We start from the raw sequence: 21,912 nt of genomic DNA on the forward strand, positions 1-21,912 counted from the left end.
AGCCCAAACCATCACTGATCCACCCCCATGCTTCACTCTGGGCATGCATCAGTCTGGGTGGTACGCTTCTTTGGGGCTTCTCCACACCGTAACTCTCCCGGATGTGGGGAAAACAGTAAAGGTGGACTCATCAGAGAACAATACATGTTTCACATTGTCCACAGCCCAAGATTTGCGCTCCTTGCACCATTGAAACCGACGTTTGTCATTGGCATGAGTGACCAAAGGTTTGGCTATAGCAGCCCGGCCGTGTATATTGACCCTGTGGAGCTCCAGACGGACAGTTCTGGTGGAAACAGGAGAGTTGAGGTGCACATTTAATTCTGCCGTGATTTTATGTTTTTTGGATACAATCCGGGTTAGCACCCGAACATCCCTTTCAGACAGCTTCCTCTTGCGTCCACAGTTAATCCTGTTGGATGTGGTTCGTCCTTCTTGGTGGTATGCTGACATTATCCTGGATACCGTGGCTCTTGATACATCACAAAAACTGGCTGTCTTGGTCACAGATGCGCCAGCAAGACGTGCACCAACAATTTGTCCTCTTTTGAACTCTGGTATGTCACCCATAATGTTGTGTGCATTTCAATATTTTTATCAAAACTGTGCTCTTACCCTGCTAATTGAACCTTAACACTCTGCTCTTACTGGTGCAATGTGCAATCAATGAAGACTGGCTACCAGGCTGGTCCAATTTAGCCATGAAATCTCCCACACTAAAATGACAGGTGTTTCAGTTTCATTGTCCAACCCCTGTATGTCAGTGTCAGTAAAATCTACTATGTGCATTACAGGTTTTAGCTCAGATGCATGACCAGTGTTATTTTTAGCCTGTCTGACTATCCGTTTGCTGGCCTTCAAGAATAGTAAAAGAAAATCGAATGTAATCAAGTTCAATGCCAAAGAAGATGTAAAATAAACTGACTAAAGCTGAACTTTAGTAGCTAAACTCTCGGAGAAAAGTACTTTTTTTTCCGTTAATTATGTTTGTTAAGCTGCATGCCCCTTTTATTTAATCTCAGCTACCTTTTTGTAGGTAATAATAGTTCTGTTGTACATATCCTTTCTCTGAAACGTTGAAAACAATTGTTAAAACTATAGTTCACAAAAGCAAAGGCCACTGTAAGTGAAAAAGGACACATTTATACTTGAGATTTAATCACACGTATATACAGTATAATATTAATCAAGTTAAATTGCATAAGAGTAGTACAGCATACACAGATACGGCGATGTAACATAAAGCATGAAATCTGAACTGCCAACACTAATATTTAAGCTTTGCATGTTTTGCATAATATGAGCATCTCAGTTTTAGCACAGTGAGCTGCACAGCATAAGATCTCTCCTTTCTTTGCTGCCACCGGATATTCAGAAGCAATGTTTCAGAGAATTTCATGCTATTTGTTCATGCGGTTTTTGTTTCTCAGTGTTTGTGGTCCCTAAAGCATTTCCAAGTACCTCCATTATAAATGCAAACAATAATTCAGATACTAATGTTCTAAAGTGTACAGCAAATGGACTTGGGTTCATGAGAGTTTTTAGGCATTTAATAGTAATATATTTCCATTAAGCTATATTCAGTGTTATCCACACTTCTTGACAGGGCTGGAAAAAATGTGTAAACAGCCTTAAAATAAAATCAGCTTTGCCACACTTGGCCCCCTTCTCTGTCTTAAATATATTTTGCAAACCTGTTTTGCCAGTAATAATAATAACGGCACTTAGATTTTTGCGTGGGAATTTGGTCCATTAGATGAAACAACCTCTGTCTGAGAGTTTGGTTAGATCTGAAATGCACCTGGATGTGTTTGGAAAAAGTCCTTCTGAGTTTCTCAAATGTTCCAGATGTTCCAAACAGCAAGAAGCTAAAGAACAGCCTCTCAGCTAACAACCCAGCCGCAGCTTGGATTGGTCTGAGGAACATCACTGCCTAGAGCAGCCTGTCCCCACACCCTGACCAGAACCCTTGTCTGGTAGACAAACTTAAAAACTTATTTTGCAAGTTTGAAAAGCAGCCATTCATAACTCCCACCAACTCGTTCACATCTCTCTCTGACACAAAAGCTCCCCATGTACCAACCACCTTTCTCTCCTTAAACCTCCTGCCTGGATTTAAGATCTCTGAGGAAGATGCAAATAAGGGTTTTCAGTGTCAGAAGACCAGGAATGCTCCAGGACCTGACAATGTCTCCCCCTCATGCCTGAGAGTCTGCGCTGGCCAACTGGCCCCAAACTTTGCTCAGATTTTCAACAAGTCTCTGGAGCTGTGTGAGGTTCCCCTGTGCTTCAAATGCTCCACCATCATCCTTGTCCCCGAGAAACGCTCCATCATGGGGTTAAATGACTACAGATGTTGCTCACTCTAACATCTGTGCTCAGGAAATCCTTTGAGCGGCTGGTGTTGAAGTCTCTGAAGGACATCACAGGGCCCCTGCTGGACCCTCTGCAGTTTTCCTACAGGGCAAACAGGTCGGCAGATGATGCAGTCAACTTGGGACTACATTTCATCCTCCACCACCTCGACCACCCAGGATCCTGTTTGTAGATTTCAGCCTGGCCTTCAGCACCATCAAACCAGACATCCTCCGCCAGAAGCTCAACCAGCTCAAAGTGCCAACCTTCAACTGTCAGTGGATCAGCAGCTTCCTAACTGACCGGCAGTAACTGGTGAGGCTCGGGAGCATCTTCTCACCACTCAAGACCCATCAGCACCGGCGCCCCCCAGGAGTGTGTTTTGTCCCCACTCCTCTTCTCTCTGTACACAAATAACTGCTCCTCCTCGGACCCGTCTGTGAAACTCCTGAGGTTTGCAGATGACGCAACTGGTATTGGTCTGATCAAGGACAGTTACGAGTCAGTACAGGCAAGAGGTGGATCGGCTGGTACACTGGTGCGGTCAGAACCACCGGAAACCACCCTTTCTGATGGTCCTCACACATGGGGTGTTTTCACACCAGGGAAGTCCCTTGGTCTGGTTGTTTGGTTCGGACCAGAAGCAGACTTAATTTTTTTTTCATTTGGTGCTGTTTGCTTTCACACTGTACTTTTTGCAAGTGAGCCATAACTTATAAAGAAAGCCACTTGTGTGATGATCATTAATCCCATTGGACAGAAATGACTAGGGCGGGACAGAGCACAGTCCTAGAAGTGGAGGAAAACTATCATGGAAGTCCTGCGTACTTAAATTTGTTTTGCATAATTGTGCGGTTATTTAGGCTCCAAAATCATTGTGAGTGTCAAGAGCAGCTCATTCAATGTCAGTTTCGCAATGTTCCACTTCTAATTTTGGAACAGCGTTGGCAAATGCAAGCAGAAGAAGACGACAAGCTCTGCGTGCCCTGACCCAAAAAACATGATGCGAGCAGTGTCGTTTGGTAACAGACAGCAGGTAAGATTTCAGTATAACGTTCAATGATACGGTGGCTTGTAAAGTGCAAAGAGACGTATGTTTGTTGTAGCTGGGTCGAATCGAAGCCCGTTCGCATTCACATCAGAAGCAAACTGCACCAGAGTCTGTTTGAAAGTGGATCAAGATCACCCCAAAACGTGAGTTGTTTGGTCCAGACCAGGGTTCGCTTGAATGTATTCACACTTGCACAAAAGGTCCAGACCAAGGGGGGAAACGCACTCTGGTTCATTTAAAGCGGACCAAAAGTGGCAGGTGTGAATACACCCATAGAGACGATTCATAAGAAGGCCCAGCATAGACTGTACATGCTACGGCAACTCAAAACAAAAGTACAACCTTCCACAAGAGCTGCAGGTCATCTTCTACACTGCCATTATCCGGTATGTCTTGTACACATCCATCACTGTGTGGTTTGGTTCATCCACAAAAGCATGACAGGTCTAGACCACAATGAACAGGGCGAACCTTCCCTCCATCCAGGACTTGTACAGGTTTAGGGTCAAGAAAGGGGCAGCTAATATCTCTGCAGACCCCACACATCCTGGACATAAACTGTTTAGACTTTTACCTTCAATGCAACTAGTGCCACAACCGCCACAGAGTGCTATTTGCAAAAAACATCTGCCACAGAGACAGTTTCTTTCCCCAGGCTGTTTCCCTGATGAATGCTTTACCCTCAGACAAAGTGCTCAGCTCGATGCCAAACATTTTTGCACTAATTCAACTATGTCTTTCTTTTTTTGTAAAATCCCTGTATTTATACATATTTACAAAAATATTTTGTATTCCCTTTTATATTTGTGAAAAAAATGTCTTCATTGAGAACAATGTTAAACCAAAGCTAAATTTCTTGTTTGTGTGCACAAACGTGACAAATAAAGCTGATTTGGATTCTGATGTGGGGGAGGACGATGTTTTTTGCATTCTGCTCCAGCTGATCCTTATGCAAAAACACTGTCTTGTACATTACTGGAACATCTGAGAAACTCAGAAGTACTTTTTTCAAACACAACTTCCTAGTGAATTTCAGACCTAAACGAACTCTCGGACAGAGATCCTAACATCAAAATACCCAAACACGTACTGAGCCGCGTGGTGTATGCAGTTCAGTGCCCGGACTTCTATATTTCAGAAACTAAACAGTGGTCCACAGATGCATGACTCAACAGACATCTACATCTAAAGGATAAGGGACAGTCTTTTGAGGACAAAAATGTCCAGATTTTGGACAGAGAAGATAGATAGTTTGAGAGAGGAGTGAAGGAAGCCATTTAAGGCAACTGAGACAAACCAACTGAACAGAGGAGGAGGCCCCAGATTTCAGCTGTCAAAAACATAAAGTTTAGCATTAAGCCTTCTTCAAACCAATTCACTTCTTGCATATGATCTAAAAATCTCTCGGTGACCCAGGCTAACAACGACGCTAACGCCGCCATTTTGTTAGAGGAGTCTGATCCGCATGTGAATGTAGATATGCAGAACAGCACATCCCAAACAACTTAAAAGCTTGCAACTACTCTTTCAAGAGCTTTGAACTGAGAAAGCCCTTCGGATGAAGAGCAAAACATCTTCAACTAGAAGAACTGAAGTCCAGTTGTTTTGTTTTTTAACCTCTTTGTGGAGAGCAGGGTATGCCCCAAAGTTGAGTTTTAAAGAAGTCTTTTAAGAGTTTTCACACATTCAGTTTACACAAAGCAACACTGGGCTATTATTGATCTTGTTTGTTTCACCATGGGATTATTGGAGTTCCCAGAGCTGGCAGAGCCCGCCTCAGTCCTCTACCTCTTCCTGCTGACCCTCGGCCACTCCTCGTCTTTTTCGCCTATTGGATTCAATCCCCCGTTCTGCTCCAGCTGATCCTTAATTTTCTGCATGGCCGCATCTCCGAAGGCGAAGCCCCCGGCCTCCGCTCCTCGCTCTACGTGTTCCAGAGGGAGGCTCGCAGTCGAGGAGTGGAAGCTGTCTCTGGGGTCGTCTTTCCCACCTGAGCAACAAGCACAGCACCATGGTGGGATGTAGAGGTAGGCAAGGATCAAAACTACACTGACGACACATGCTCCCAGGGTGGTGTATGCTGTTTTTAGATCTTCCAGCCCACCCCTCATACTGGAGTTGTGCACCACCACAGTAAAGTGCAGTGTGTCACTGAGGGAATCATTGGTAGCATAGCAGGTGTAAACCCCTGAGTTTTCCACCTTCAGGGGCCCTATGTGGAGGTAATTACCACGATCTACAATAGCGGAGTCGTTTGCTGAAGACACTGGGATGTTTCCTGGCAGTACCCATGTCTTCTCCATGTACTTGTGTTTAGTGTCACAGTCAAGAACCAGGGTCTGCTCCAGATAGCCCTTTTTGATGAGAATCTTGACCTCACTACAGTTCAGGTTCAGTATTTTTTCATGTTGCTTACCTGAAACACCACATGTGTGGTTGCCTGCAAAGTCAAAGGCAGAGTTTAGCTCTCTTAGGTGCCAGCTGGCCACTAGGTTATACAGCTCACAGCTGCATGTCAGTGGGTTGTTGTGGAAGTAGACACCATTCTTGATCCAGGCACGCATGGTCTGAAGCTCCTGCACTGGCAGGACTTTGATCTTATTAGAGGAAACATCCAGCAGTTTGAAAGTATCCTCCTTGCTTCGCTCTTTCAGCACCTCCAAGGGAAAGCGTGAGATCTGATTGTGGCTCATGTAGAGCTTCTGCAGAGCACCCATGGTAGAGAAGGCATAGCGATCGATTTGAGATATGCGGTTCTTGAAAAGCCAAAGCACTTCAAGGTGTTCTAGTGGCTCAAAGATGAACTCATCTAGGAGGATGAGGCCATTATAGGAGAGGTCCAGATAACGAAGCTTTTTCACATGCACAAACGCCTCAGAGGAGAGGAAAGTGAGTCCGTTGTTGTTTAGCAGCATCGTTTGTAGCCTATTGAGATGTTTTGGGGTCCATGCAGCATAGAGCTCAGTGATGGAGTTAAAGCTGAGGTCCAGGACAACTGTATGTTGAGGAAGATCTAAGGTAACGTTGGTTAGACCCACCTTAGAGCAGCTGATGATGTCACTAGCACACACACAAAGCATTTGGTAGTCCAGAGGCTTTCTTTTTAGCAGCCTATTAACTCTAACCACAGGAAACAGTAAAGCTAGAGTCAGAAATAGGATGGAACATCTTCTTGAGGTCCCCATCATGTTGAGGTTCTTTCTGTAAGATCCGAATATGGTGTGCCAGGGTCCAGGGTGGGTTCTGGATGCTCTAAAGACACAACATAAACAGCATGTGTTACAATCGCCAACTTAAACGTGCTGTATTGGGGTAGCATGCGATGGACCCACACGTTTTTGTTCATTCTAAAGAAAGAAAATGACGGAGAATTACTGTTCAAAATATTTTTCTAATTGGAATAGTTTAGATAAAAGCATTTTAATGTGTTACAATGAACCAATCAAAGTTCAGACCTAAAATCTGGTTTAGAAACAAGACTTAAAAATAGATGTTCTCAGACACTCTGTAACCAATCTGGCTGAGCTTGAAGGTTTTTGCAAAGATGAATGGGCAATTTTTTATACCCCAAAAGAACTGCAGTTAAAATTTCAGCTATTGGTGGTTCTGCAAAGTGTTACCTCAGGGAGGCTGAATATAAGGTCATGCCACACTTTTCACATTTTTATTTGTAAAAATTCAAGCAAACTAGGATTTTCAAATAATCCAAATGAAATACATAAGGTGTATGTTTAAGGTTTGAGAATAGTTTTACAAGGAGACATAAAGGAGGAGATGTTAGTTAAAAACATGAGTTATTATGAAGTCAAATACAAAAGCACTCTGCAGGCGTGGTGCAGTGACAACAAAAAGTTGTGTGTAGACTGCAAAAATCTAATCCCTAAACACTTGTAATGATTAAAATGATATGTTTGTCAAATGAAAAAACAATTAGATTAAAACATGCAGGTTTTACTCGATCCCTGGTCACTATCATGTCATTAATTTCCTCCGCAGAGTAATAAATATGTGTCCCATTGGGCAGGGTCCAAACCACCTCTTCTTTACCTTCAGGGGTCTGCGCTACAGGACGGTCTCATCCTCTTTCTCCACAGCAGTGAACAGCAGGGACCAGCGGTTCCATCTGTCCGTCCAGGCAGCACACAGAGAAGCAGAGTTTACTGAGCAGACCAGACCTCCGAGGGGAGAAATACAACCGGCTGTTATCTGATCCTAGGGGTGTGAACAGCAGGGGAGGGGCTGATCCTCTCTTCTCCGCTTCTCTCTAATGTCTCAGTCACATCACTGGAAGTCTACAATTACACAATAACAGACTCCAGCTCTGCATGGGAAAATTTACTTAGATACACCACCATAAGCTGACAGTCATAAGATATAGTTTTTGATGGGTAGTAGTGAATCATGGAAATCTTTATCACATAAACTACAAAGATCACCAACATCAAGTAAAAGGTGTGTGTCCATTTATCTGGTTAATATCGAGGCAAACCCTCAAATTTATGTTTGTTTTGGCAAGATTGGTCACAGAGGATTATTCAATTTTGCTGCAATTCAAATAAATTTTTTTTTTCTTCAATATTTCTTTTATTCTTCTGGATCCTCTCCTAACTGCAGAAGGTCAGGACAAAGACGCTGTGCCAACCTGCAGCAGTCATTAAAACAAGACGTGATGAGCATGCAGAATCTGACAAGAGTTCAGCACTAGGAGCAAGAATATCATTTGCTTCATGACCGTGATTAACACTGACACAGGTCAATATTGGATAGAAAAAATGTAGGAGAAAAAAAAGAGATAAATAAATAAAAGTGGAACATTTACCTGCCAAGATGTTAATGGGAATCAAAGAAAAAATGCTTGGAAATTTGAAAATGAATTTCACAAAAACTAGTGAAGTGTTGATTGATTTCTATATTAACCAAAGTTAGAAATTGGATTTTCTACATTATTATCTACTATTATTACAGCAATGCCATTGTAAATATATCATAAAAATGTTTATTTACTTTGGTGATTCTATTCAAAAAGTGAAACTGGTTAATTTTACTTAATTTTACTTGAATTCACACAGACTGAACTAATTCAAGTGTTGCTGTTTCATTTGATGGTTTTGGTGTGGGCCCTTTACAACAGTCCAATGAAAAACAGATTTTTTTTAACTGAGAAAAATATTTGTTAAAGCAATGGAAATGATAGACAATGTTCCTCACAATACGACTCTCTACATGGTTGCTGTGCAGATCCATGCAGTAAAAGCTATGGAAATAAGAACAATGCAAACTAAAAAAATGCTAACTATCTTCTAAAATGCCCAATGTTTTGACGTATGTTGAAATAACCCAAAAAATCTAAAAACCAGGAACAGTAAAATATAGTACTTGTTTTTGTATTCAGGACTTGCGTCATCCGTCCAGTCTCCTCATTGTTATTTGTTGGCATTGAACATGTTCTGACCCCAAGAAGAAGAGGGAGTGTGTTCAAATTATTTCAAAAGGAAATATTTTGGCACTGCAGATTCAGTGTCTAAAAAATCTCAATCAAGAATATTACATAAAGCCCCTTTTGGTATCAAGTTTTAATAAAGAAAATATATAAAAAAAGAAAAAACAATATATATAGATATATATATTTATATATATATCTATATATACTGTAGGCCTGTAATTTTTCAAGTCATCTCGATCAAGCGAAGGTTTCTTAAGTAAAGGTTTAATTACAGCTAACTTAAAAGCCTGTGGTACATATCCATTTACTAAGGATAAATTAATCATATCTAAAATGGGGCTGGTAATCAGAGGGAACACTTCCTTAAATAATTTGGTTGGGATTGGGTCTAACATACAAGTTGAAGGTTTAGATGAAGCTAATATTTCTGATAACTCAGGAAGCTTCACAGAATCAAAACAGTCCAAACACAGATCAAGTTCTACAGTTACTTCCAATGTTGTCTCACTTGCTGAGGATGAAGTAATCATCTTCAGGAGTATGTCAAATATTTTCTTTTTAATAGAATCAATTTTATTTAAGAAGAATCCCATAAAGTCATGACTGCTGAGAGCTAAGGGAATGGATGGTTCAACAGAACTATGACTCTGTGTAAGTTTAGCAACTGTACTAAAGAGAAGCCTAGGATTATTCTTGTTCTCTTCTATTAATGATGAGAAATAAGCTGTTCCAAGGACCTTGTTGCTGCAAGGATGCATTGCTAATAACTGCACCATCATGCAGCCTCACTAAATGACCATATAGGTAAGATTTGTCATCATTTAAGACAAATTCTTAAACAAAAAAAGAAAATAACTGACAGAATGAAACAGTATGAACACTAACTAGATTATTTTCCTGATAGAGAACAAAAAAAGAGCAGGTTTGATACAGTAAAAAGAACAGAAATCTAAAAATAATTCTGCTGTCGAGCTGGATTAATGTTTGCTGGCCACTTGGGCCTGGTTGTCCTGGCATAATAATAAACCTTTTATTAAGCAGTTATAAATGCTGTTAATTATTCAATAAAAACACATAATCAAATTCCACATTTGATCAAATGATTTTATTAAGAGTTGAAATTTAGAGGTTAGGACTTGGATTTGACTTATTACTTGAAAGCTTTTACTTTGGACTTGACTTGGAACCTGCATCTGTTGATTCTGGACTTGATTTGGGACTTGACTCATGAATCAAGTTGAGGCTGTATGCATTATATATGGACATATTTTTCATAAGCTAAACGTTTTGCATTCATTTTTTTTATTAGTGTGGAATTATGGTTTGATTTCCTTTCATAGCTGTTTGCCAAAATCATCAAAACATGCTGAAAAGAAATGTGATTTTCTCTTTTTTAGTTGAATTACTGAAAAAAACTAATAAATAATAATAATAATGATAATAAATAAACTAACCTAATGAGGCTACGCTATTTTATTGAACTGAAATTTGGCTAAATAAATGAAAGACTAGAACAGGAGTTTTCAGTTTTTTTCAAACTCTGGATACACTGGCGCTGGAGTTTGTTCCCAGTAAATAATATCATATACTGCTTGTCATAACCAGTAAACAAAGACAGGAATGAACGACGGTTATGCTGTCTTTAAACTAGCAGGATCATAATTGTGTCTGCCGCTTCTGACTTGTTTAAATAAAAGCAATGTTTTGTTACAACCCAGTCACGATCACAATGTGGTATTGTCTCCCGGGAGTTGTGATTTTTTAGCCCAGCAGCTGTCACGACAGCCATTTCACCCAGCTGGTGTGGTTTGATCAGCGCTGAGTTGGGAAGGATCAGTTAGTGAGGTGGATCTAGGTGTTAGACTGATGGTGATTTTTGTTTATGCTGTGAATTATAAATGAGGTGCAGCTCAGGGCTAGTGGCAGCAAGTAATAAGGTCACATCCAGTGATGCCCTGTTCATGTTGGTCCATTAGCTAAATGAGTTCAGCAATTTCTTCTGGTGAGGGGATGTCTAATGCCCAAAGGCTGGAAAATAAATGGAGACATGAAAGGGTTTAATTAAACTCTCTGATAAATTGAAGATAAACCATATTTATTTTCATTTTTATTATAAATTGATCTGTGCATGTATGACAGTATAGAGGAGTAGGGTATCCTCAACAACATGATCTGTTCTTGGTTTTTCTTTTATTAGAAGTTAGTGTAAGTTTACTTTCTGCTTATTCCAACTTAACGCATCCTTTATTCATTTGTTATGAACGCATTTTTTATTTTAAGTGTTGTTGCACAACTTCAATGCTAATGTCTGTCTGGTTAAATGAGGAGTAATAACTCATGTGATGCCATGTTGTAGGATAAATTAAATTCAAAACTAACTATCCATCTTTAAGCCATAACTTTGTTTTCTGTTTCCTTTTACTTAGCAAGGGTTTTTAAATGTCTGTTTTTGTAAATATGTTATAGACATTTAAAAACAGTACATAAATATTGGATATGTCTTGTTGGTGGTCATGAGAGTATTTGGATTTATTTGGTTGGTCAAATAAAAACACCACTTTGTAGCACCAAATGTTCGCTGTATTTAAGTATTAATGTATTGGCAGTTTTAACATTGAGATATTATGACTAAAACTATCTAGAAGCTAGAGAAAGAGGTTTCTTATTAATAGTTTTTGGTTTGTAAAGATTCTTTATAAGTACCAACAAAAACACTCTGGATGTGAAGTAATTGTTGTCAGTGGTTTTAATTTAGTTCAGTTTAATTTATTAATGTATTGCTAACTCACAACAAATATAGTCTTAATTTCACGATTCTCCTGTAATAGATGTTTTTGAGTTTTTTTGTCCATTTCTCTGCACTTCCCTGTTAAGTTGCTGTTATTCTTATTAGATTAGGGTTATTGTCATTCTTGTTTTTAGATATTTCTGTTACTTCCCTGGACTTCTCTTCTCTTCTGTATTAATACACCTCCCTCCTTCAGTTGCTCTGCATTCTCCCTGCCACCGGCTGCTCCACATTTCTCCTTATTAACTCTTCAAGTTAATTGGTCTTTTCCCACAACACCTCTCTATTTGTACTCTGGTTTTCATTGCTCGCCGCTGATCCTCCAGTTTACTACCTACTCCATGTCTGTAACCCTGTCTGTGTTTATCAGTTCAGTTATGAAATATTTATGCTTACCATGCGGCTCTCTGCATGTTGGTCCAGCAAAAACCCAGCAAAACATGACACTAAATGCACTTTACAAAGCTGTAAAAATAATGAAATTAGACTTTACTTGTGCAGAAGGCCACTGAAGCAGCAGAGATGCTCTTAGTCTGATCCTTTTGTTTTTTTAGCATTCTGCTCAAAAATATTTTAAAGTCTCTGACAAATTCACAAAGCTACTTGTGGGTAGTAATTATGTGTATACCTGAGTTTGAGTGTCCTTCTAAGACTGAAAATGGCCACAAGATCAGCTGCCGAGCAGATGGTGTCTCTCATCTGTGCATTTTGTCCCCAATTAAATAGGATGTTAATGCATGCAATTAGTGTAAACAATTGTAAACATTCCAAACTATTGCACCACATGAAGCCACCTGTTATGTTGACCCAAACTTTGCTCAGTGCTCCTGTCATAACTCCTCTGCTTGACTAGAGAGGGTCTTTATTAATAAATCATAGCTGTAAACAGAACTTGAAAAAGTGGGCATTCTTCTAACATTCTGCACTACACCACTATATCAGAGCAATAAATTACTCCTTTTTCTATTAAAAGCCTGACAACAAAATTCAAACTGATCAAATCATAAATTTGATGAGCAATTCCAAACAACAAATATGTTTTTAATATTTTGAATTCACATTAGGTTTGATACTTTTTGTACGTTTGGTGTATTAAATTTATGTGCACTTGGTGACATAGTTGTATTTTCTTCAAATCACTTAATTTATTTTGAACATTGACGCCCATTCAGTCCAACAATAACCTAAATCATCTCTTATTCAAGAGAGATAGCCTGTTTAAAAACATGCTGGATTTCCCTTTTTAATCCACAGAGGCCCATGTCTGTGTAACACGATGATGATGATATTTCAGAGCAGTTCATCAAGCTATTTACTGTAAACTCTTAACACATTGATTCCACTTGACAGCTATTGCAGGACATTGTGTAATACAGTGGACACACTGCCACCATCTGGCATAACTTGTATGTTCAAGTCTCTGATCCAAGGCCTAAACTCTGGCTGCTTCCTGCAATGTTATTCAGCACAAGCAGACGCGTATAACACCAGTAAACAAAAATTACAAATAAAAAAAAAACATGTTACATCGCATGCAAAGCATCCACCGAAAAGTAAAATAAGTACATTAACTACATGAGTCCAAAGAAATATTACATGCAATGGAAATATATTAGACATGTGAGGTATTCTTACTGAATAAAATGATCTGCATCAGCAGCATGTCTGTAGGTGGAGGTAATTTTACCTCGTAATAGTTTCCTGCTGAGGCTGATAGTTCTGATTGGTCCTCAGTGCTCTAGTTATGTTTGGCATGCTGTTGGTCTTAAAAATGTTATATCCTCAAGGCAAGACATGGATAGATCAAGTTTTTCACTAAGTTCATAATCTTATGGCTAATCACTGTTACATCTCCAGTCCTAATGTGGTTCTATTGTATCTAGGAATTTAAAACTGCAATATATTTATTTACATTTCAATTCAGTGCCAATTCACAAAGCAGTTTACAAACGTGTCAGATTCATGTCCAGTAATATAAAATCCAATTTGATTCAAATTCTTTTTAGACTAATCCAACTCATTCTGATACCGTTAAATCCAAATCCTGTTTACTCACATCCAGTTTATCACACATTGTTATCGGCAGGGGTAGCTCCACTGATGCCTTCGTTTCTATGGAAAAGAAAAACAAAGAGTACACCGAGTTAATTATTGCAACAGTTATTAATGGATTAATCCAGAGAAGAGACTCAACTAAACACAGAAGCACTGGCCAAGTAGTACTTTCTATGGCAAAGAAACAAACATACGGCAGAGTTTTAAGTAACGATAATTATTGATGACTTTATGTTGTTAAGAAAACAAAGTCAAGATACACAGAGTCAATGGTACCAATAGATATTAAAGGCTTCATCTATTGAAGGAATTCAGCTAAACAAAGAAACACTGAGCCTGCAGAACTTTCCATATGAAAGGAACACAAGTATTACACAGAGCCACAGGGCACCAATAGCTACCAATGACTTTTTTCAGGAAACCTACACAGCCAAACATAAAAGCACCAGGCCAGGGGTACTTTCTATGGCAAAGAAAAGCAGAGTACACAAAGACAACGGTAGCAATATATCCATCAATTGCTTTATCCAATAAACCAATTCAGCTTAACAGAGAGGCACTGATCATGAAGTACTACTATGGAAGAGAAAAACAAAGAGCACTCGAAAAAAGTTACTTCTAGCTATTAATGGTTTTATTCAAGAAAAAGACACCACTGAACATAGAAGCACTGAGCTAGGAGTACTTTCTATGGGAACAAAAAGCAAAGAGACATCTGTGTAAATGAAACTTTAGATCTGACAAAAATAAATTTTTAAGCGACTTTGATTTCATGTTACTAATGTGTTCAAATGCAATTGAAACTGAATGACTCATGAGGGAAAAACAGTCAGGTTTAGCTTTCAAAGACCAAAATTAACAAAATAATGGTTCACAATGAAGTCTTCACAGCAGTATTAACCAGACCAATATACCATGAACAAGGAAGGACCACTAAGATTGCACAGAGTGACTCATTTACCTGGATCAGTTGTTGCTGTTGATCTTTTTTCTAGCAGTTTCCAAGGTATTTTTAAAAAAAAGCACCATCTTCTATCATATTTGACTTTCTGCTGTGATAAAATCCTTTTTCTCTAAGAGTCTCCAGGGCAACATTCAACATGTTATCTCATGTACCATCACTCTAACACATGTTTCTTACTATTAGAAGCTATCTGATGATGACACATAGACAATTCTTTTCAGGCATTTGTAAATATTTTCTCCTTCACTAGTGTTTGAGCTTGACTGAACAGCCTCTCTGTGCCTTTTGCTTTTATGTTATTAAACACAAAGCCGGTTAATGTTTGCCCTAATGTTTAGCACACCCCATACTGTAAGTGCATTTGAATTGGAGCTGATTGTTTGTGTAGGAGGCGGTAATTATGTTTTGGTAAATGCAATGGCATGACTTAATTTCTGAGTGCTGCTGTTGTTTTGCGTGTCCATATCTGTGGGTAGTTATTATTGGCAGTGGGGGCTCTCTGGGGTTTTTGCAGCGTCCTTTTGCTATTTCTGAGTGCAAACGTTGGAGTCTATTTTCAAGGCTGCCATGGAAACCATTGTATTTGTGGTGGCAGTGATTGGTGCTGCCGGCCGAGCAAGACTGTGCTATTTTTGTCGCGAGTCAACACCTGACACAAACACACACACACAGTCTCTCGCATTTGCACACATGCACAAACGCAAACCTGGATACTGATGCTAACTTATAGTTTGACTCACACAATGCACAAAAATCACACCGCATAGCTACAGTATTTTCTTTTTCACTTAAACCTGGTGTTTCAGGGGCATTGTGTATGTTTCTAAATTTGCCTCAGTGTTGCAAGACATCTTGATAGATCTTCACCATGACAACAGTAGTAAGTGAGCGCTGCCTCTTTAACCTACCCACCCAAATGCAGCATGTTTTCTTATATTATGAAGTTTCATAGTTAAACCATCTGCAGGAAAAGCAGACTATCTTTGCTTGAATCTGTCAAATATGCAAAAAATACTTCTTGTCAAGTGATATTTTAAGGTCAACTCTAATTGAAGGACATACGGGTTCTAAGAAGCAAAACGTTTAGCGGTAATTTTTAATACAAGGCTGCAAAAACGTCTATGTTATTTTCTTTTAAAAGGATAAAAGAGACATATATAGAATATTTCCAGATTGTTTTTTTGTTTTTTTCAAAAATGTATTGGAGGGTCAATAAAGGGGTAGTGGTGGCCTAGTGGTGAGAACAGGAGGTTTATGTTCCGGAGGGGACACAAGGGGCCAGGTTCCAAACCCACAGATTGCCACTCTGGCTCCCTGAGCAAGACCCTTAGCCCCAGAATGCTCCCCGGGTGCTGCACAATGGCAACCCACTGCTCCCTGTAAGGGATGGGTTAAATGCAGAAGACAAATTTCGTTGTAATGTACATGTGCAATGACCAATAAAGATGATGATGATTATTATAAAGGAACATTATGTTTGTATTTTGTGTAGATTATTCACTGGATGGTCATGCTAATGCCTGGTCAGGCTGGGACCAGCTCCAAAGCAAATATCTACCATTTTAAAAAATCCCCTCCAAGCTCAAAAAAACGTAAATAAATTATATTTTAGAAAACCTAGTGGCTTTGTAAATATAAATCCATGGTTATTTATAATGAAGATCATTTTGGTCTACTGCATAAATTGTGTTATGTGAAACATGAATTGCAAAATTGGAAAAGTATTTATACCCCTTGAACGTTTTCACATATGTTGGTCCATCACAAAAAAAACCTAAAAATATGTTCAAGTTTGTGGCGTTTTCTAGGAACATTGTGAAATGTGACTGCTGCTGGGAACGATGTCCGATTCTTGTCCAGCTTTGCTCCCCCATGATTTCTACCATTTTCTTTATCCCTCCTCCTCCTCCTCCCCCTTTTTTCAGCATCCAACTCCTCTAATACTGATCACAACTTGCTGTCCATTTAATGGACTGATAAGTCTGTTAGGTCTGTCTGATCCAATTGTACTGCAGAAACAGGTTGTGCAGTCTAGGATCCTCCATCATGTAGTGCAACAGGAGTTACTGTCATAACGAGCTAGCACAGACCCACATTCAGTCCCTGCAATTTCAAAACTCACAGCAAAGTAGGTTTAATTCTGTGTTCGAAGTTAAACTTGAACAGCCTTTTACTGATTATCTAGACATGCACATTGCCATCAACAGTAGTAAGAGCATGCTGGAAATTGCCATTTTATGGCATTTTGGGGTTTTAGAGACTTCTTTAAGCATCTTACAGCCTGCTTTCAGAGTGAAGTTGCTTTGACAGCCAGACCCTGACATGCTGACAGTTGTTTATAATGTCTTCTACTTATAGACTGTTTTCCAGACACTGACATGGCTGATTTCAGGTTCTTTTGAGCACTTATTGAATTCATTACCAGAGTCATAAGCTGCTACAGTCTTCTTTCTGAAGCCCTCAGACAGCTCGTTTAATCCCACCTTTGTGTTCACTCTCACATCAACATTCAGAAGCAACAAACTAAATGTCTGATGTATAAACCTGATGTGATGCGCTTGTGTGTAATTTCAGCAATTTAAAGAGAAAATAAATGTGGGGGGTACCCTAATTTGAATTATTTTATTAAATTTTCCAGGACAATTTAAAAAAAAAGGTTATTGTCTATTTACATTAGCTGAAATTCTATGTCCAAATATGTTAGAAAAACACCCAGGCTGTGGCAGGGTCATAATATTTTCAAGGCTGTAAATATCAAACTAAAATAAACAATTAAATAAATGATCTTAACAATAAACATGTTATGCAATTTTGAACCAATTTGATCTTTTTCTGGTTTAAATAAAAGCAATAAGACCATGTTACACAGATTCGTTTAAAAATTTTGTATAAATGCTGTGAAACTGAGTTTGATTTTAATACACTATGAGAATCTTTTACTTTTTGAGGAAAACTATCAGGTCACAACTAACCTCTGTTTATCCAAAGAGAAGACATTCAGAGAGTTCTCTACTGGAGGTAAGATACTGACTGCTCAAACTTCATCCACAATTGAGGCATCTGAAAAATCTGTTTAATTTACTAGCATACTGAGCTAATTAATATCATGACACACTGTTCTCAGTGCATTAAACACAAAGTGCAAATTGTTTCACAAAGAAGATACATAATTCGTTTTGCAACTTAATATCACCATTTTCAGTCTCTGAAAAGGATTAAATCAATGCATTAGAGGAACAAGGAATTAAAACATGCTTTTTAACATTGAAAGAACTGCAAGATGTGTTTTCCAAAAAGAAGCAAATGTTTTGTGTATGTCTGTGGAGGACCTTGCAAATGCAAATTAGAAACATCCAGGACTCAGGAGATCATACCCACTCTGTCTGTAGAGTAGCCTTATCCATAATAAGCCAGATTTCATTGTTTTCTACAGACAGAGAGATGAGATTAACCGTATGTGAAAAAGATCACTGTGGCAACAAGAGTCCCTGTTTGAGTACGGAGGAGGCTGAGGTCTGTCCTAATCTACGCTTTACAGTATCTGCAAACCTTTTACTGAAAGAAAGTTTAAATGAAATTAATGTTAACTGTTATTGATATAGTTTGCATTAATGTGATAAAGAGTCTGTAATTAGGAAAATACACACTTGAAGCTGTAATATGCAGGTTTTTATGATCACAAAAAGGTCATGTGGGGGCATAATGTTCTAACGTGTCAGGAGCTCTCAGTGGCTGTAATCAGGGCTGGCATACGGTCTAATGGGGCCTTCAATAAGGGGCCCCTATTCCTGTTAAGAACATCACCAGCACTATCACTCAAGACAGATTTGGTGGAATCTGGAAGAGGGGGCCAAGTTTAATTGGCTGAATTGGTGATTATGATCATGTCGATTATATGCACAAAGTTAAGTATTGATGTTCTCTTTGAGTACCCAATATTCATTCATAAGAAGGAGGTAATGTAGACAAGCTTGACTTCTTTTCTGAGGCCTGCAGAAACACCCTGTGTCCCAGAGAACTCCCCACAGCAGCTCGATGTGAAGTTGTTGTCCCCACGACCTGGAGGAAAGGTATCGGACCCGCTGACCTGCAGGCCCGATTGTAATATTTGCTTGAATATTATTTTAAGGTTCCGGTAATGGCGGCTTGCTGAGAGGATGTGCTTCACTTCACTTCTAAGGTGAACGCTGAAGCTAGCGGTGACAATAGCAAGGCTAACACAAGCACAGACCAGGCAATGGAGGAGGGAAATTGCGAGTCAAATGAGAAGGAAAAAACGGTCGAAGTTGGGTCAGATGCAACACTGGCTGCAATTGCAAGTTTGAAGTCTGATTTCTCCTCCAAACTAGATGGTATTGTGTCAGCAATAGAGAATGTGAGAAAAGATGTTAATGGGTGTGCCTAGCGGGTCGGTGAGGCAGAGGTATGGATATCTGCAGCAGAGGATAGCATCACCAGTCTGTAAGCCAGGGTTCAGGCCCTTGAAAATAAAAATAAAGATCTTGAGGGGAAGTGCTTGACTTGGAGGCCAGATCGCGACAATCTAACCTGAGACTGGTTAATCTACCCAGGGGAGTGGAGGGAGAGGACGCGTGGGCCATCTTGGAAAAGTGGCTGCCGGAGGCTCTGATCCTGGCACCATTACGCAGCTCTCTGACTATGGAGAGAGCACATCGGATTGGTCAGAAAAGTACATCAAAATGACCGTGATAAGAGCCACCAGGGCAAAGGGACAGATTCTATTCAAGAATCACCCAGTCAGATTTTACGAGGACCTCACAACTGGTGTGCACAAAAAATAGAAAGAATTTGACGGCGTGAGACAGCAACTCCATGCCATGGGGACACGATACGGCATGATTCCTCCTGCACGGCTGCTGGTGACATACAGCGGTCAGTCTCGCATCTTTAACCAATCAGCAGAAGCAGAGAACTTTGTAAGGACTCTGAAAGCAGATGGTGGACCTGGGTGAGAAAATGAAGACATAACACTGCATTGTATTGATAGGGATGGATAATCACTTAGCCTTAGGTCAAGTAAAAAAAAAGAAGGATAAATCGTTTGCCTATTATGTTTAAGGTCTGCTAGCCCAGTGGCCCAAATCCAATATTAAATTCTCCAAACGCATTTAATAACGAGTTTCTAAAGTAGCGGGGTGGGGTAGGAGGGAATAGTTTTCAGACACAGTTGATGGATCCTCACTTTTGTGTGGAGCAGCCTCCAGCTGTTAGATAGGTACCAGTATATTAATGGGGGTAGGCAACAGAGTTTTAAGTTAATAGGGGTATATTGTTCAGTGTTCATGGTTATGGATGTAGTTTCTTACGTCCAGATGTTTTTGGTTTCTTTGCCTGTAAATAATTTGAAAGCACTGGGAAGCCCATTTAATGTTATATGGTATGTCTGGTAGGTTAAGAATTAAAATATCTTCTTGGAACTGCAGGGGATAACAACAACTGAAAAAAGTCAAACAGATAGTGACTAGGGTGAACTCTGATATGATGCTATTTCATGAAACTCACCTGTTGTCTGGTCAAGAGGGGAGGATTGGGAGGAGGTAGCAGGGCAGTATATATTTAGCACCTTTTACTTCTCAGGCAAGGGGGGTTATGATCTTGATTCATAAATCCGTACCATTTCATGTGACAACGGTTATTCAAGATAAGATTGGAAGGTATATTATTCTACAGGGCATACTGATCATAGAAAAGATAAACCTGATAAATATTTATGACCCAAAGTTTTTTCAGAATCTCTTTCTTACAATCTCATCTCTGTCTGGTAGTTATATTATAGCAGGGGATTTCAACTGCACAATCAACCCAGAATTAGATTGAAGCTCAGGTGTTGACAACTCTCATTCTAAAAGTAGACAAACAATTCAATACTTTATAAAGGAACTTAGTTCGATAGATATCTGGAGGGATATGAATCCCAAGGGCATAATATACTCCTGTTATTCAAATACACATTGATCATATTCACGTATTATTACTTCCTAATTTCTGCTAATTTCAGATATAAAATAAAGGACTGTCAATATGTAGCATCTTAATATCTGAACATGCACCAAATTCACTAATATATAAAGACTCAAGACTAAGGAGAGACCCTCCTAGGTAGAGATTTAAACAAAAATGGCTCCTTGATTCAGAATTTATATCTTTCGTGGTGGCCTAGTGGTTAGAACAGGAGGTTTGCGTTCCGGAGGGGACACAAGGGGCCAGGTTCCAATCCCACAGATTGCCACTCTGGGTCCCTGAGCAAGACCCTTAGCCCCAGAATGCTCCCCGGGCGCCGCGCAATGGCAGCCCACTGCTCCCTATAAGGGATGGGTTAAATGCAGAGGACAAATTTCGTTATAATGTACCCGTACTCGTACTCGTCGTCTTCTGCTTATCCGGGACCGCGGGGGCAGCAGACTCAGCAGAGACGCCCAGACGTCCCTCTCTCCAGACACCTCCTCCAGCTCCTCCGGGGAAGCCCAAGGCGTTCCCAAGCAAGCAGAGAGACATAGTCCCTCCAGCATGTCCTGGGCCGTCCCGTGGGCCTCCTCCCGGTGGGACGTGCCTGGAACACCTCCCGAGGAAGGCGTCCAGGAGGCATCCGGTATAGATGCCCGAGCCACCTCAACTGGCTCCTCTCAATGTGGAGGAGCAGCGGCTCTACTCCGAGCTCCTCCCGGATGGCCGAGCTCCTCACCCTATCTCTAAGGGAGTGCCCGGCCACCCTACGGAGGAAGCTCATTTCAGCCGCTTGTATCCGGGATCTCGTTCTTTCGGTCATGACCCAATGTTCATGGCCATAGGTGAGGGTAGGAATGTAGACCGACCAGTAAATTGAGAGCTTTGCTTTCAGCTCAGCTCTCTCTTCACCACAATGGACCGGCACAGCGCCCCCATTACTGTGGCAGCCGCACCAATCCGTCTGTCGATCTCCCGCTCCATGTACAATGTGCAATGACCAATAACAATTATTATTAAAATGAAATTAACATCTTTTTCGAAACCAATACAGATGAAACACCACCCTCTTCAAGGTGGGAAGCATTTAAGGCCTACATAAGAGGTCAGATAATTAGCTTTACAAGTTATATGGCAAAACAAACCTATCAAAAAACAAAAGAATTGGCAGCAGTGATTGAACTGTCTGAGAGGGAATATTATCAAACACTTTGTCCAAACATCCATCGAAAACTTTTGCTATTAAGAAAACAGTATAACGAACTTTCTGCCTCTAGAGCAGCCTCACATCT

At 40.0% G+C, this 21,912-nt stretch overlaps 1 protein-coding gene across 1 annotated transcript; it reads right to left on the bottom strand.

Moving 5' to 3' along the window:
* Positions 1-1,123: 1,123 nt before the first annotated feature.
* Positions 1,124-7,588, bottom strand: LOC124856421 (amphoterin-induced protein 1-like). The gene is made up of 2 exons (XM_047346811.1): positions 7,454-7,588; positions 1,124-6,658 (listed from the first exon to the last, which is right to left on the bottom strand). Exon 2 carries the CDS (start codon positions 6,592-6,594, stop codon positions 5,191-5,193), a length of 1,404 nt encoding a protein of 467 aa, XP_047202767.1. The 5' UTR covers positions 6,595-6,658; positions 7,454-7,588; the 3' UTR covers positions 1,124-5,190.
* Between the last annotated feature and the right edge of the window lie 14,324 nt (positions 7,589-21,912).

Source organism: Girardinichthys multiradiatus, chromosome 20 (assembly GCF_021462225.1).
Source record: "Girardinichthys multiradiatus isolate DD_20200921_A chromosome 20, DD_fGirMul_XY1, whole genome shotgun sequence".
In the NCBI taxonomy this organism is placed as follows: domain Eukaryota; kingdom Metazoa; phylum Chordata; class Actinopteri; order Cyprinodontiformes; family Goodeidae; genus Girardinichthys; species Girardinichthys multiradiatus.

Bases quoted from the DNA above. Each gene is read 5' to 3' on its own strand.
- LOC124856421 (XM_047346811.1), bottom strand. From the start codon at position 6,594: ATGATGGGGACCTCAAGAAGATGTTCCATCCTATTTCTGACTCTAGCT.